Raw genomic sequence first — 11,681 nt, 5'->3', positions numbered from 1 at the left:
AATGGCAGTGGAAGACTTATCAGTCTGTCTGCCCAGTAGCACATGCAGGAGTGCAGCTAGCCGTCTTGGGACCTTCACTCAGCGTCCCATCCGCTTAGGAACAGAGGACTTGCTTTGCGTTGGCAGCAGTGGTATTAAGCCTAAACTAACTTTGAGACTTGCTTTGTACTTAGGAAAGTCATATTCCAAAATTGATTACACCTGTAGAAAAGGGAAGAGATTTAGAGGCTCGACTTATAGACTCCTACATCATACAGTGCCAAGCTGAAGCTCAAGAAGGTATCTTCAAATATACATGTTTGTTGGGGGTGGGAAATGACAGTCTCTGTGGGTTTCTTTGATATCTCATGAAGTCTGCTTGGCAGCAATGCTAGTTTTTGATTCTGAAGTACTGTGGCTTAGTGGGGCGGGTTGCTTTTAAAGAAACTTACGTTACAATTATAGGAGGAAAATGCCAAAAATCAGTCTGATATTACAAATTTAACCACTTTGGAAGAACTTGTATGTGACATTCCTCCCCTCTTCTTTTTTTCTTTCATGCAGTCTCTTCACCACCATGCTTGCCTACCATAAATTCCAGTTCCTTTACTTTAAAATATTTGCAGTTTCTGTTTACTAGCTAGTCTTCAGACTAACCTTCCTTCAGCTTTTCTATTAATTTGGAATCATTCTGTCCAAGAAACAATCTGTCTTTATTCTGCAGTTTGCTTGACCGCACAATACTTGTTTCCTGCTCATGCAGGGGTTTTAAAATGCTAAATGTCTCTGCTGATTTGATGTGATATTTTCAATTAAAATTTAATGCTGCTGTGTGGAATTTTTTTTCAGTGACAATTGCTCGGGCTATCGAGCTGAAACACAATCCAGGGCTAATAGCTGCTCTTGCTTATGAAACGGCTAACTTCTACCAAAAAGCTGGTAAGTGTCTTGTATCCTTAGTGACCTGGTTTATGCATTCTTGCCAGCAGATGTACTTCACCCACACATCAATTGCAATATTAATACTGTTTCTCAGTGGATATGCTTTGTGTATTTAGCTTCTATTTAGTGCATGTAAGGCTTCAGTTACCACTGTAACAGATATATTTTGATAAGGCTTTTTGTTTTTGTAGGAATCTTTTTCTGTAGGTAATGGTAGGAAATGTTAGTGAGGGGAGACAGAAGACAGAGTAATGTCTTGAGAATATGTAATAGCAGCAAACAAATGGCTTGATGTAAATGGAGTGTGTTTCAACTGCCTTTGGGTAGCAGATTATGATGCAGACCGTAAAGTGTGTAGCGGGTTAATTATGTACATCCTTCCAGATGAGTAAGCCGATCTGTGGGCTTGCTGAGGCAAGTGGGAAAAGTGCAAAAATACGGGAGTCAATATAAGAGATGAAATATTGTAACATGCGTAGGCTTTCATAGGTCACTACTTGAAATTAAACTAGGAACAAGCTTTGAAATTCTGCCTAAAAATACTTAGGGAAGTTAGCCTTCCAAACCTAGTGGACAGCAGTTTCAGGGATTCTAGGGACAACTGCATGATAGCTCAATAGACTGCATATTTTTCTTTTTTCTCATAGTTTCTCTGTGCCTTTGCAGGAGTAATTTATGTCACTTGTTTCTGGCTGCTTTATAGTTGAGATCTACTGCTAAGTTTAAGAATTCTGGTCTTTGAGTATGTGTGGAATTTTTCTTTTTGGAAATGTCTTAAAGAATAACTTTACGTATGTGTTCACAGATCAAACATTATCCAGTTTGGATCCAGCCTATGCAGGTAAATGGAGGAAGTACTTAAACTTGAAGACGTGTTTCTATATGGCCTACGTAAGTACTTCGGTTGACATCAGTCACAGTTTTTAATGTTGTCTAAGGGCTGGATAGGGAATGGGGGCTAAGTCTTGCCTTGACCTTCTTTCCATGCTGTGAAGAGAGACTGTGCAGTGTCAATAGCATTTGAAGTGTTTTTATTGAGCCAAGTGAAATTACTGCGGTGTGGAATTTATTGTGATCATGTATCATTAAGTGAAGCAGTTCAGGTTGAGCATAATACTTGTCTTCCATTATCTGCATCGCAATCTCATTCTAGGCATAATTCCGAGCTGATCATCTTTGTGAAGGCCCTGAATGAAACTGCATCAAGTAATGTTAGGTACCATTCCAAGTGCTGTCCCTTTTTGTGTGACTGATCTCTTAGCAAATGCAGTGGCACTCTTGGGATCGTCAGCTGCTCAATTTGCTGTTTATGTCTTGTAGCCTGCCACAGCCTGTAATCTGGCTCTTTCATACTGTAAAAAAGGCCCAAACTAAGCAGTTAACACCATTGTTGTTCTCTTACATTAAAACTGTAGCTAAAAGCTGCTTGCCTTACTAGCAAGTTTGAGAGGTGAGGGATTGTCAGAGCTGTGTTACTTTTTTTTTTTTTTTAATTTGTGTAATATGGGCAATGGTAGATTTAGGTAACACTTGCTATACTGTGAGAACAGACATTAAAGGAAGGTATGCAAGGTAGGCATTAGTTCATGGGATTGTTCCTTTACCTATGGTATTTAGCATTTAAACTCAGCAACTCCTGATAATAGAAAAGAGGCCATTCAGTTCTCACTGGAATACGGTACTATCTTCAAACATAAGTGTGAAGGAATGGGACTTTTTGGGGTGGAAAAGTTATTTGGACTATGGCAAAATATCTCAAGCAGCTGAATACCTCATCTCTTCTGGATTCAGTGATGTTTGTTGCAGATTTGGTTTTTGAGTGTTCAGGTAGTTTTAGTTTTTAGAGTCTTTGCTTTGTAAACTTGACTGGGGTTCATCCTCATTCTGTGATGGGGCTTAATGCTGTATATCGATACAGTGAGAGAGAGAGAGAGGTTTGAACTAGACTATATACTAGTGCTTTTGGTAAAACAGCCTTCATGGAGCTCAAAGTTACTCTTGGCTAGACTTGAGACAGCTTGCTTCACACCTACCTCACGGTGTTTGCGTTGAACTGCATTGTTCAGTGAATGCTGCTTTGACTTGCATTCCCAAATTGTCAGCTATCTGCAGAGAATGGCAGCTTCAAAGAGATGCAACTCTGAGGTAAGGAAGAGCAGAAGTGAATTGGTGCGGGAAGTGCCCAGTGATGTTGGTAATGGTTTTGTCCTCTCCCATTAGGCATACTGTTACCATGGTCAGACTTTACTGGCAAGTGATAAATGTGGGGAAGCAATCAGATCTCTGCAGGAATCGGAAAAATGTAAGTGTGATTGAGACTGGATTACAGGGTCTGATGATAACGTGCCTGTTTATTTTGCTGTATCGTGTTTATTTGGTCTCCCATAAACTTAAGATTTTATCTGTCACCTGGTGAAAATCAGCACACTTTTGAATAGAGACAGTATATTCTTTTTTTGTCTTAAGCAAAGACTGTCTTTCATAACAGTGCTGCAGAAAATTTCATCTTCACTTCTCAGCCTGTTAAAGACTGGCTTTGAACTGCCCGCAACACAGTGTAAGAACCAATCGTCTGGTCATCACATTTTCTGGTCTGGATGTTAAGTTACTGCAGCCTTTTCTGCTTTGGAGGTTGCTCTGTCTTACATTAAATAGTACATCTAGCTGATGTTTGTTTGTTTGCTTGTTTGTTTGTTTTTAAACAGGTTTCAGTAACTTACTTCATTTCTATTCATTTGAAAGGTACATTAAGGGAAGTTTGCAGTAGTTCAGCGTCTTCTGCCCATCCTTGTCTCTTCAAAGCTATTGCTACCCCAGTGGCCTGCACTGCATAACTTTACCGCAATATATAAAAAATGCTCAAATCATCAAACTGGAAACTTTTAATACTAATTTTAAAAATAAATAAAAAGAATTTATTAAGAACAAACTAAGTTGGATTACTTGCAGTAAAACAAATACTGTGTTTTTTAGTGTGCCTGCTGTTCAGAGAAGAGTGCTTCTTTTCCCACTCCATATTAAGTGTTGTTTATTTTTGGGCACCAGCTCTGTGTGGACACCTTCATATGCACTCTTTTTCCCTACGATGCATCACAGTTCTTAGGCTTACTGTTGCATTTTGCCCCACACATAAGAATGCTTTCCTGCATCTTCCCTCCCAAAAAGCTATCTTTTTTTTTTTCTGTTCCTAGTCACTTTTGCAGTAAATCTTGGCTGGAAGTGCTGCCTTTGAGCTAGTTTATTTTTGTTTCTAAGAAGCAAGAAGCCTGAATGGATTCTGGTATCTCCTAAAACCGAAGCGCTGTAGATCAGAACCATGATTTAATAGACTCATGTAAATGATTTTTATTACATTTCTTTCTTGCAAAGTTTTTGGCAAGGCTGAAGCATTGTGCAAAGAATATGGAGAAACCAAAGGGCCTGGGACTACTGCCAAACCTTCTGGACATCTCTTCTTTAGGAAATTAGGCAGTTTGATTAAGAACACACTAGAAAAATGTCAGAGAGAGAATGGATTCATGTAAGTAATTCGTGGTTGGTACAGTAGTCTATATGAACTGTTAATACGTCATTTGCTTTTATTTTCAGATGGGATGGTAAATTTTACTCTCCAGTTCTTATATTCCTTTCGGCCATGGCATGTAATTTACAGAATTGCAAATTTCTCTTTAATTTTCTCATAGCAGATTTGCTATGGGTGTGTGATATCACCCTCTCCGTTTTCTATGCCAGTTCGGCAGGGTAGGTTGGACTGACGTGCTGGAGTGGTTAAGTAGTTTTCTTCCTTCATTCCTCAGCCACTTTGTTCCTTTTCCTTCTGCGCAAGAGGAAGTCCTGCAGAGGTTGCTGTGTTGCTCTAATGCCCTCTTCCCAGCTGCTGGGATCTAGTAGGCAGAAGAGGACAGAGGGGAAATGGAGAAGACTGGGAGGTGATTCTGCTTTGCTAGCAGGGAAGTCAAAGCACAGTCATGCCTTCAGTGAAGAATATGCTTAGGGTGCTAGGAGCTTTAGCAGTCAAAGTATAATTAACATTGTGAATAGGGCTTTCTGTTAGTTAATGCCCCTTCCAGAAAGAGTTTGGAAGCAGTTTAAAATAGCAAGATTAGTTTGGCTTTAGAATTCTTTTGCTCATTTCTTTCTCCCCTCCCCTCCTTTTATGATTTAGTATTCCATAATAGGTTTGTTATTTCCCTTTTTATGATACTTAAAGACCTGCATAATAGGGGAATTGACTAAACAACAAGGATTGTCAAGTACATCAAGCTGAACTGCAAATAGGAAAAGAAATTCTCTACTCTGTTTTGGTTCCAATAACCCTTGTCATAGCTTACAACAACAGCATACAGGAGATTTCAACAAATCCATGTCCCTCTAGAAACAAACTTTGAAAGAGAAACCAGATAACCAGTGACTGTTTTGGGAGATGTGCCTGCCTCAGAGCTTTGCTGCAGCGCAGGAAGTAAGGTAGCGTGTGTCAGTATTTGTCAGTTTTCAGCTCTTGTTGGTTTGCCGAGGGTAGATCTATACCCTTGTTCAGGCTTTGTGTTGTAGCAAGTCTTTGTGGGTGTTGCAGTGTCGTTGCTGTTATGCACTGTGGCACATTAAGACTGATTTAGGAAAAGAACTGTCCTCTTCATCTTTCTGGGGAAGTATTTTAAATCCTCATTTGGATTTTGAAGGCCTTTTTGGACAAAAGGTGCTCTTCTCATTGAAGCACTGGGAATAATGGTTATCAAGTAGGGAAAAACCCACCTAGCTATTAGGGGACGAATACTGAGAAGGAATTGCTTTTTTTCTTGGGAATCTTGCTGACAGAATGCATGTTGGACAGTGCCTTAATGAAATGGAAGAGAGCAGCAATGACTGCCACTGTAAAAACCCAGGTTGTTTTTCTTTAGAACTGCAAACGAGACTTGCAGAGATAGTGCGTTGTGTTTGAAATATACTGCTGTATTCTGTTACAGCTATTTTCAGAAGGTGCCAGCAGAGGCTCCCCAGCTGGAACTGAAAGCAAACTATGGCTTAGTAGAGCCTGTTCCTTTTGAATTTCCTGCCTTGAACGCACACTGGACTCCTGAAACGCTTGCGGCATTTGATCTCACCAAGAGGCCAAAGGATGACACTGTGAGATAATCTTATGTACTGTTCTTTCCTGTTAGCTTTATTCTGAGTATAATACAGAGTTACTGTTTTGCTCTTCCGTAATGCTCCCCAGTTCAGTGCGGGACGTGGACACAAGGCTACCACCCGAGCTCACATTTCTGCTGTGCAAGGAAGCAAGTCAGTCAACCTCTCTGCCACACTGTCAGCATCTGGAAGTTAGGAGTCATTTTTTTCTAAGTCCTGAATAGGAGGAAGTTCTTTAATGTGTATAAGACGCTGAAATGTTACAGGAGTGAATGCTATAGAAAGATTCTTTTTTATAAAAGGATTCATTTAAGGATGCTGAAATAGAGAATATTTGGCTTTCCCCCCTTGCTTGAGGCTCGCTCAAAGCCTTCAGCCTTGAAAAGAGAGGGGACTGTTAGGTTAAAATATGTAAAGTTAGCCACGCATAAATACTGTGCAGACACAGTGGTTTGTACTTGTGGTATTTAATTTTTTTTCTTCTTGTTCGCAGGCTAAACCAAAACCAGATGAAGAAGTAAAACCTCTGAAGGAACCAGATATAAAGCCTCAAAAAGACAGTGGATGCCAGATTTCTTAAGTGCCACAAGTGCTTTGAATTCACTTTAAAACTGTATTAATTGGACTCTGGGGCTTTAGTTCTGATCTCCCTTTTTCTGATTCTTCTTTTTTAATTTAGAAGACTAATTTAATTTACTTTTGTTAGTATGTGTCTATCTTGCTTGAGAATGTGGTGGATTTCTAGGAGTTTATTTATATCTGACTTATTTTTGGTTTTAGTGGGATATCATAGAATGAGTGGGCTTAAATGTTCCTATTGTGCCTCTAGAGAGTTTCTTTTTGTGGGTTTAGTTTCTATCCACAAATAGCAAAGGAAGTATCATGATTGTAACACTTGAGGATTTTTCCATTAAATTATTTGCTATATAATGTCAAATTCTGCAAACAAAAGTTTGCATGAACACATATTTATTCAGGTTTTGTCATTCAGGCTTAACACCCTGTCACGTTCCGATTCGCTTAATTGTAGTGAGCGACGAAAATCTGGGTTTGGTTTGTAACACCCCTATGTTATTTCACAGGACTTTCACAGAGCTTGGAAAACCTTAAGTTCTGCATAACTGGAGCACAATTTATATTCTTCTGAAACAGTTAGCCTCTGTTCTTTCCTTTCCTAGATCAGGTTTCTTGTATCAGAATTTGTAGTAAGGTACTTTAGCTTGTCTATCCTTAAACTAAAATCCTTTAATATCAAAGTGTATGTGAAAGTGATGCAGCGAGTAATATGAAAGTGCTTAGAAGTAATGCATCACAATGTCATTCGTTCAAGTTTTTGAATCTTGAAAGATTTGGTAAGTTTGAAAGCTGCAGCCAGTTAAAATCTCCTGGCGCTAGAAAAGCTCCATTTGCATTTGTGAAGTTGTCATGCATCAGGTAATGGAATGGTAACTAAGATGCTGTGTTTCCATCTGGGTGGTGTCTATTAGAAGCTGTTAGGAGAACAGGGGGGAAAGATGAGCTGGAGAGCTGATGGCACAACTGGGAAACCAAGCTCTAGATTTCCTTTATGCCATATGTAAACAGTGCTATTTCTCAGCTTTTGCAGTATTGCACTGAAATCAGCTCCTTATGAAGAGAACTTGCCAAAAGCCAAGCCCAGTCAAAACTGAGAAAGAAAGTATTTTGTAGAACTTGCTTCTTCCATTTCTGCCTGCTGTGGAAAATGTGATAACATTCTTTAGTGCTGAGCACTCCAAAACACCCGTGTCAACAAAAACATAGCTTTCTGATTTGCTGCAAATGCAAAAGAATATGATGCATGTGTTGAAGTGAGGGCCTTGCAATCTCTGGGTACCAGTTGCTGCACTTCACTTTACCTGAGAAAGAAACGGATCAGCCTGAAAATGTTCCCGTTTCAACAAAACATGATGGCATATGCACTTACGACATATACTGTAAACACATTTCCTCACTTTGTACTGTTTGGATCGGTTCATCTTCCACTGTGGTGTAATTCAGTGCTTCTGTTTGAAATCTTTCGTGGGACGTAGAGTAACTTAGCTTAGAGGGCAGGTGTGTAGCTCCTTGAAGACCTGTGGAACAAAAGCTGTTGAGGAGGTTAATAGGAAACTCGAGACTCTTCCTGAGATACTGGACCAAACTACAGAATTCATTGCTGCAAAAGACAAAGAGGATCTTAATGTTGGCTGTCGTGGGCGAATCAAATGCAGAACTCGTTGCTTCCAGTGATGGATTTTTCTTTCAGCCAGTTCTGCGCACAAAAAAAAAGTGTAATATCAGCTGAATTGCTTTGGAAGAAGTTTCTGTTCTGCAAGGGCTTAGGTGGGTAGAGGATAATAAGTATCAAGAAGAATTTATATCTAAAATTGGTCCATTTCTTCTGATGCTGCACAGGGGCCTGGGGTATGTTTTATGAAGTTACTCAGATCTGTTCATAACTCGATCAGCTAACTTTTTAGACTTCTTGCATTATTAAAAGACCAGCTTAGGTTTTGCCAGAATGGAGCATGGAGCTACGTTGCCTATGCAGATTTTAATTCTCCTAAAAACTTATTACAGCGTAGCCATCTACATTTGCTTAGCTTGCCCCCTTTAAGGATCAAGATGCAGTTATCTCAGTTTCATAATCATGATTTTTCAGCTACTCATTGTTTCTCAGATGCCTGTGTGTGTTAGTACATACATGTCTCAACCTAATTAATTTTCTTTCTAGATTCCATTTTCCCTCCTCCCCTCATTTTCCTTTCCATCTGCTGCACACTGTGGCACAGACTTGCCCTTGTTTACTAATGCACGTGTAGGTGCTGGGACTCATTTCCAATGAGGCTTTTGCCCATGGGTGTATTTCAGTATATGGATATCTTAAAATACAATGAACAGATCACGACTAAATCATTCCCAAACAACTTCTTAAGAAAGATGATTTTATGGACTTGCAATTCTTAACTCTTTGATGCTTTCTCAAACCAAGAGGTTTGTTTGAATCAAGTTCACTGTAAATAGTTTGGGGCATAACTAAGTGGATTGTGTCAGATTATGGCATTACTTAAGCCTAGCTGTGTAACCTCTTATGCCATAGCTGTTTCAGTAAATATGATGTCGTAGGTTAAAAATAGACTAATGGAACAAACTAATTCACTTAACGTGTTGCTTTTCAAGACAAACTTTGTTTACTCATAGTTAAAATCCTATGGCAAACATTGGATAGTTTTGCCCAAAAATAAGAAACTGGAGACCGTTTAGTTTGCGAAGTATAGAGAGCTGTGAGTCAACGAGCAGTTTTCTCTTTGGTTTTGTTGGGTAGTAGACAGAATTGTTGTAAATAATATGTAGACTAACTGTCCAATATGCGTAAGAACATGGGTGAATTGACTGGGAGTTTCAGTTAATCTGGAAACCTAGCAGCCACGTTCCTTCTATTATGATTTCCTTTAGTAATTTCTAAGAATGAGGTATTTTGAATGGTGACTTTTTAATACTCTAATGCTGCAAGAGCCTGTTTTTGTGGCCTCTCTCGGGTTTTAGAGGCTCTCATGGCCAAACCTGCAGATCTTGTTGGTGTAAATAGTCTGTAAAAATTTGTGCCCAGTCTGAACTAGGATGAAACTGCAGCAAAATAAAATACAGAGTGCTGGGCCCTCTATTTTGTGCTTTTAAAAATGCAGTGATTGTCTTTAATCTACTATAACACAAACCATTAAGCTCTTTGTAAGATTTCTGTTTAAATACCTTCCTCCATGTATTTAAATACACTTCCTCCATGTTTCGTGTTCCTGGGTTTACAGTAGTTAATCTCCATCCAGCATGTGACACTCCTAGAACGGAGGGACTAAATTTGGCCCTTGGATGCTGATGTCTGCCTCCCACTGGATTCGGTAGAGTTTTGCCTGTCAGCCTAAGGATGATGTTTGGTCGCTTAGATGTTCAGCATGAATATGTGGTGCATCTGTAATGACGGTATTGGTTCATAGTATAAGCAAGAAAGCAGATCCCTGTATCTGTGTAGAATATAGCCAACTTTGCACTTTAGAAATTTCTGATCTTGCCATTTCGGTACAATACAATATGGTTGTAAATACTCCTTCCTGTCATTTTAATTTTGTTGCACTGATTTCAGTACTGTGCTATTGATAAGATTTTTATGGGAAACATTGCTAAAATGTATTTTTAATTGTCTGTGTATAAAATAAACTCATGAAGCATATCTCTACCTTTAGTATTGGGGGAACATGAGAGCAGGCAGTAATTCATCTGCTTTCCATGTCAATTCAGAGAAATGAAGTTTCTGTCTGTTGGCTGCGGGATGATACGTTTCGTCCCATCCCTGCGCCTAGTATCTAAAATGAAGTTTCAGCATTAACATAAATACTGGTTTGTTGGGGTTTTTTTTTCCTTTTTTTCCCCCCTAACTGGCCCAGTTGAGTGAGGAATAAAGCACAGCGAGTATGACTGGCATGGAAAAGCCCCTGTAGTGGGTACCTGTCTCCAGATTCTGAGTGCAGCATAATGGCCTTTCCACAACAACCATTGGATTTGCTCAGATCTTTCCCCGCTGGTGATGCTCTCAAATTCAACAAATGTCACGTGGTAACTGAGGGGGCCCTTGATCAGCTTTTTTATATAGGAAGGCCTACCTCCTTTGGTGTTGGTGCCTTCATGGATTACAACCTTCTTGAAGCCATCCTGTACTCCGAATAATCAAACTTCAGTGGAATCAGCTCTGATGAGACTGACCGAGCAGCCTTATTTTGTGAAGACAGTCACCACGCAATCTTAAGCTTCATAGTTTGAAAATTTGTATATAACCACGAGTGTCTGAATACCATTTAAAATAAACAATCTTAATGTATCAGGTTTTGTTTGATCATTTAAAATTTTAAGTATAGTAGCAAGAAAAAGACTCTATCTTGAATGTTACTTTCTCCAATTCAAAGCAGATGTAATAATTACGAAGAATACTTTATCTTTGCAGTATGCCAAAGGAGGACTTAAATGAGCAAGATAGTTACGTGAATTGGGTGCATATGGAAGTAGTAGCTACCATGAAGCACTTCACGTCATGGGGCAGGAAGAGAGGAGGTGGAATTTCCAAACTTATGTTAAAAAAGAAAGTAATTCGGTATGATTTCGTATGCCTGTATAAAATCCTAGTGCTTGCAAAGGTCTGTGACTTGTAGGATGTTCTATATACTATGTGGAGGGGTTATTTGGGAAGTGCAGATTGCTGGCCACTTCTCTACGTTGCCAGCAGGTGGCAAGTAGATTTGTGGGAAACAGGGTTTTTCATTTTCAGAGGCATGGTTGGCTCTTTCAATTTTTAGTGTAAATACACACTAATGCCTTTTAGCAGTCTGCTTTTCATGCCTACTTCTAAGTGATGGGGAAAAAACCCTAGATTTCTGTGCTTTATTGCTTGCTTTATTTTCTTGCACACTTGATTAAGAAGTGAAATAACCACCAATGATGCTTATAGCTAACATCATTGGGATAAAGTGGATGAGTGGACAGTTTGAACCATAAAACTGCCTTTTCAGATTATATATAGATGTCTACACATTGCTTGTTTCTGTTTATATTTGGAAATTTTTTGTCAAAGCCATAACAAATAGAGG

The 11,681-nt window shown here is 39.2% G+C and overlaps 1 protein-coding gene across 1 annotated transcript in view; it reads left to right on the top strand.

The window, feature by feature from the left end:
* BROX (BRO1 domain and CAAX motif containing) overlaps window positions 1–10,918 on the top strand; it is a 16,685-nt gene extending 5,767 nt beyond the window's left edge. Inside the window, exons 7-13 of the mRNA XM_009333667.1 lie at window positions 174–279; window positions 829–918; window positions 1,727–1,812; window positions 3,142–3,223; window positions 4,291–4,441; window positions 5,886–6,045; window positions 6,542–10,918. Of these exons, the coding sequence (XP_009331942.1) occupies window positions 174–279; window positions 829–918; window positions 1,727–1,812; window positions 3,142–3,223; window positions 4,291–4,441; window positions 5,886–6,045; window positions 6,542–6,628 (762 nt within the window). The 3' untranslated portion in view covers window positions 6,629–10,918. The remainder of the gene's footprint in view (window positions 1–173; window positions 280–828; window positions 919–1,726; window positions 1,813–3,141; window positions 3,224–4,290; window positions 4,442–5,885; window positions 6,046–6,541) is intronic.
* The last annotated feature ends 763 nt before the right edge of the window (window positions 10,919–11,681 follow it).

The sequence above is a fragment of the Pygoscelis adeliae genome, unplaced genomic scaffold (genome assembly GCF_000699105.1).
Source record: "Pygoscelis adeliae isolate BGI_AS28 unplaced genomic scaffold, ASM69910v1 Scaffold1, whole genome shotgun sequence".
In the NCBI taxonomy this organism is placed as follows: domain Eukaryota; kingdom Metazoa; phylum Chordata; class Aves; order Sphenisciformes; family Spheniscidae; genus Pygoscelis; species Pygoscelis adeliae.
The sequence above is the reverse complement of the archived record's forward strand: the minus strand, read 5'-3'. Positions and strand labels throughout refer to the sequence as shown.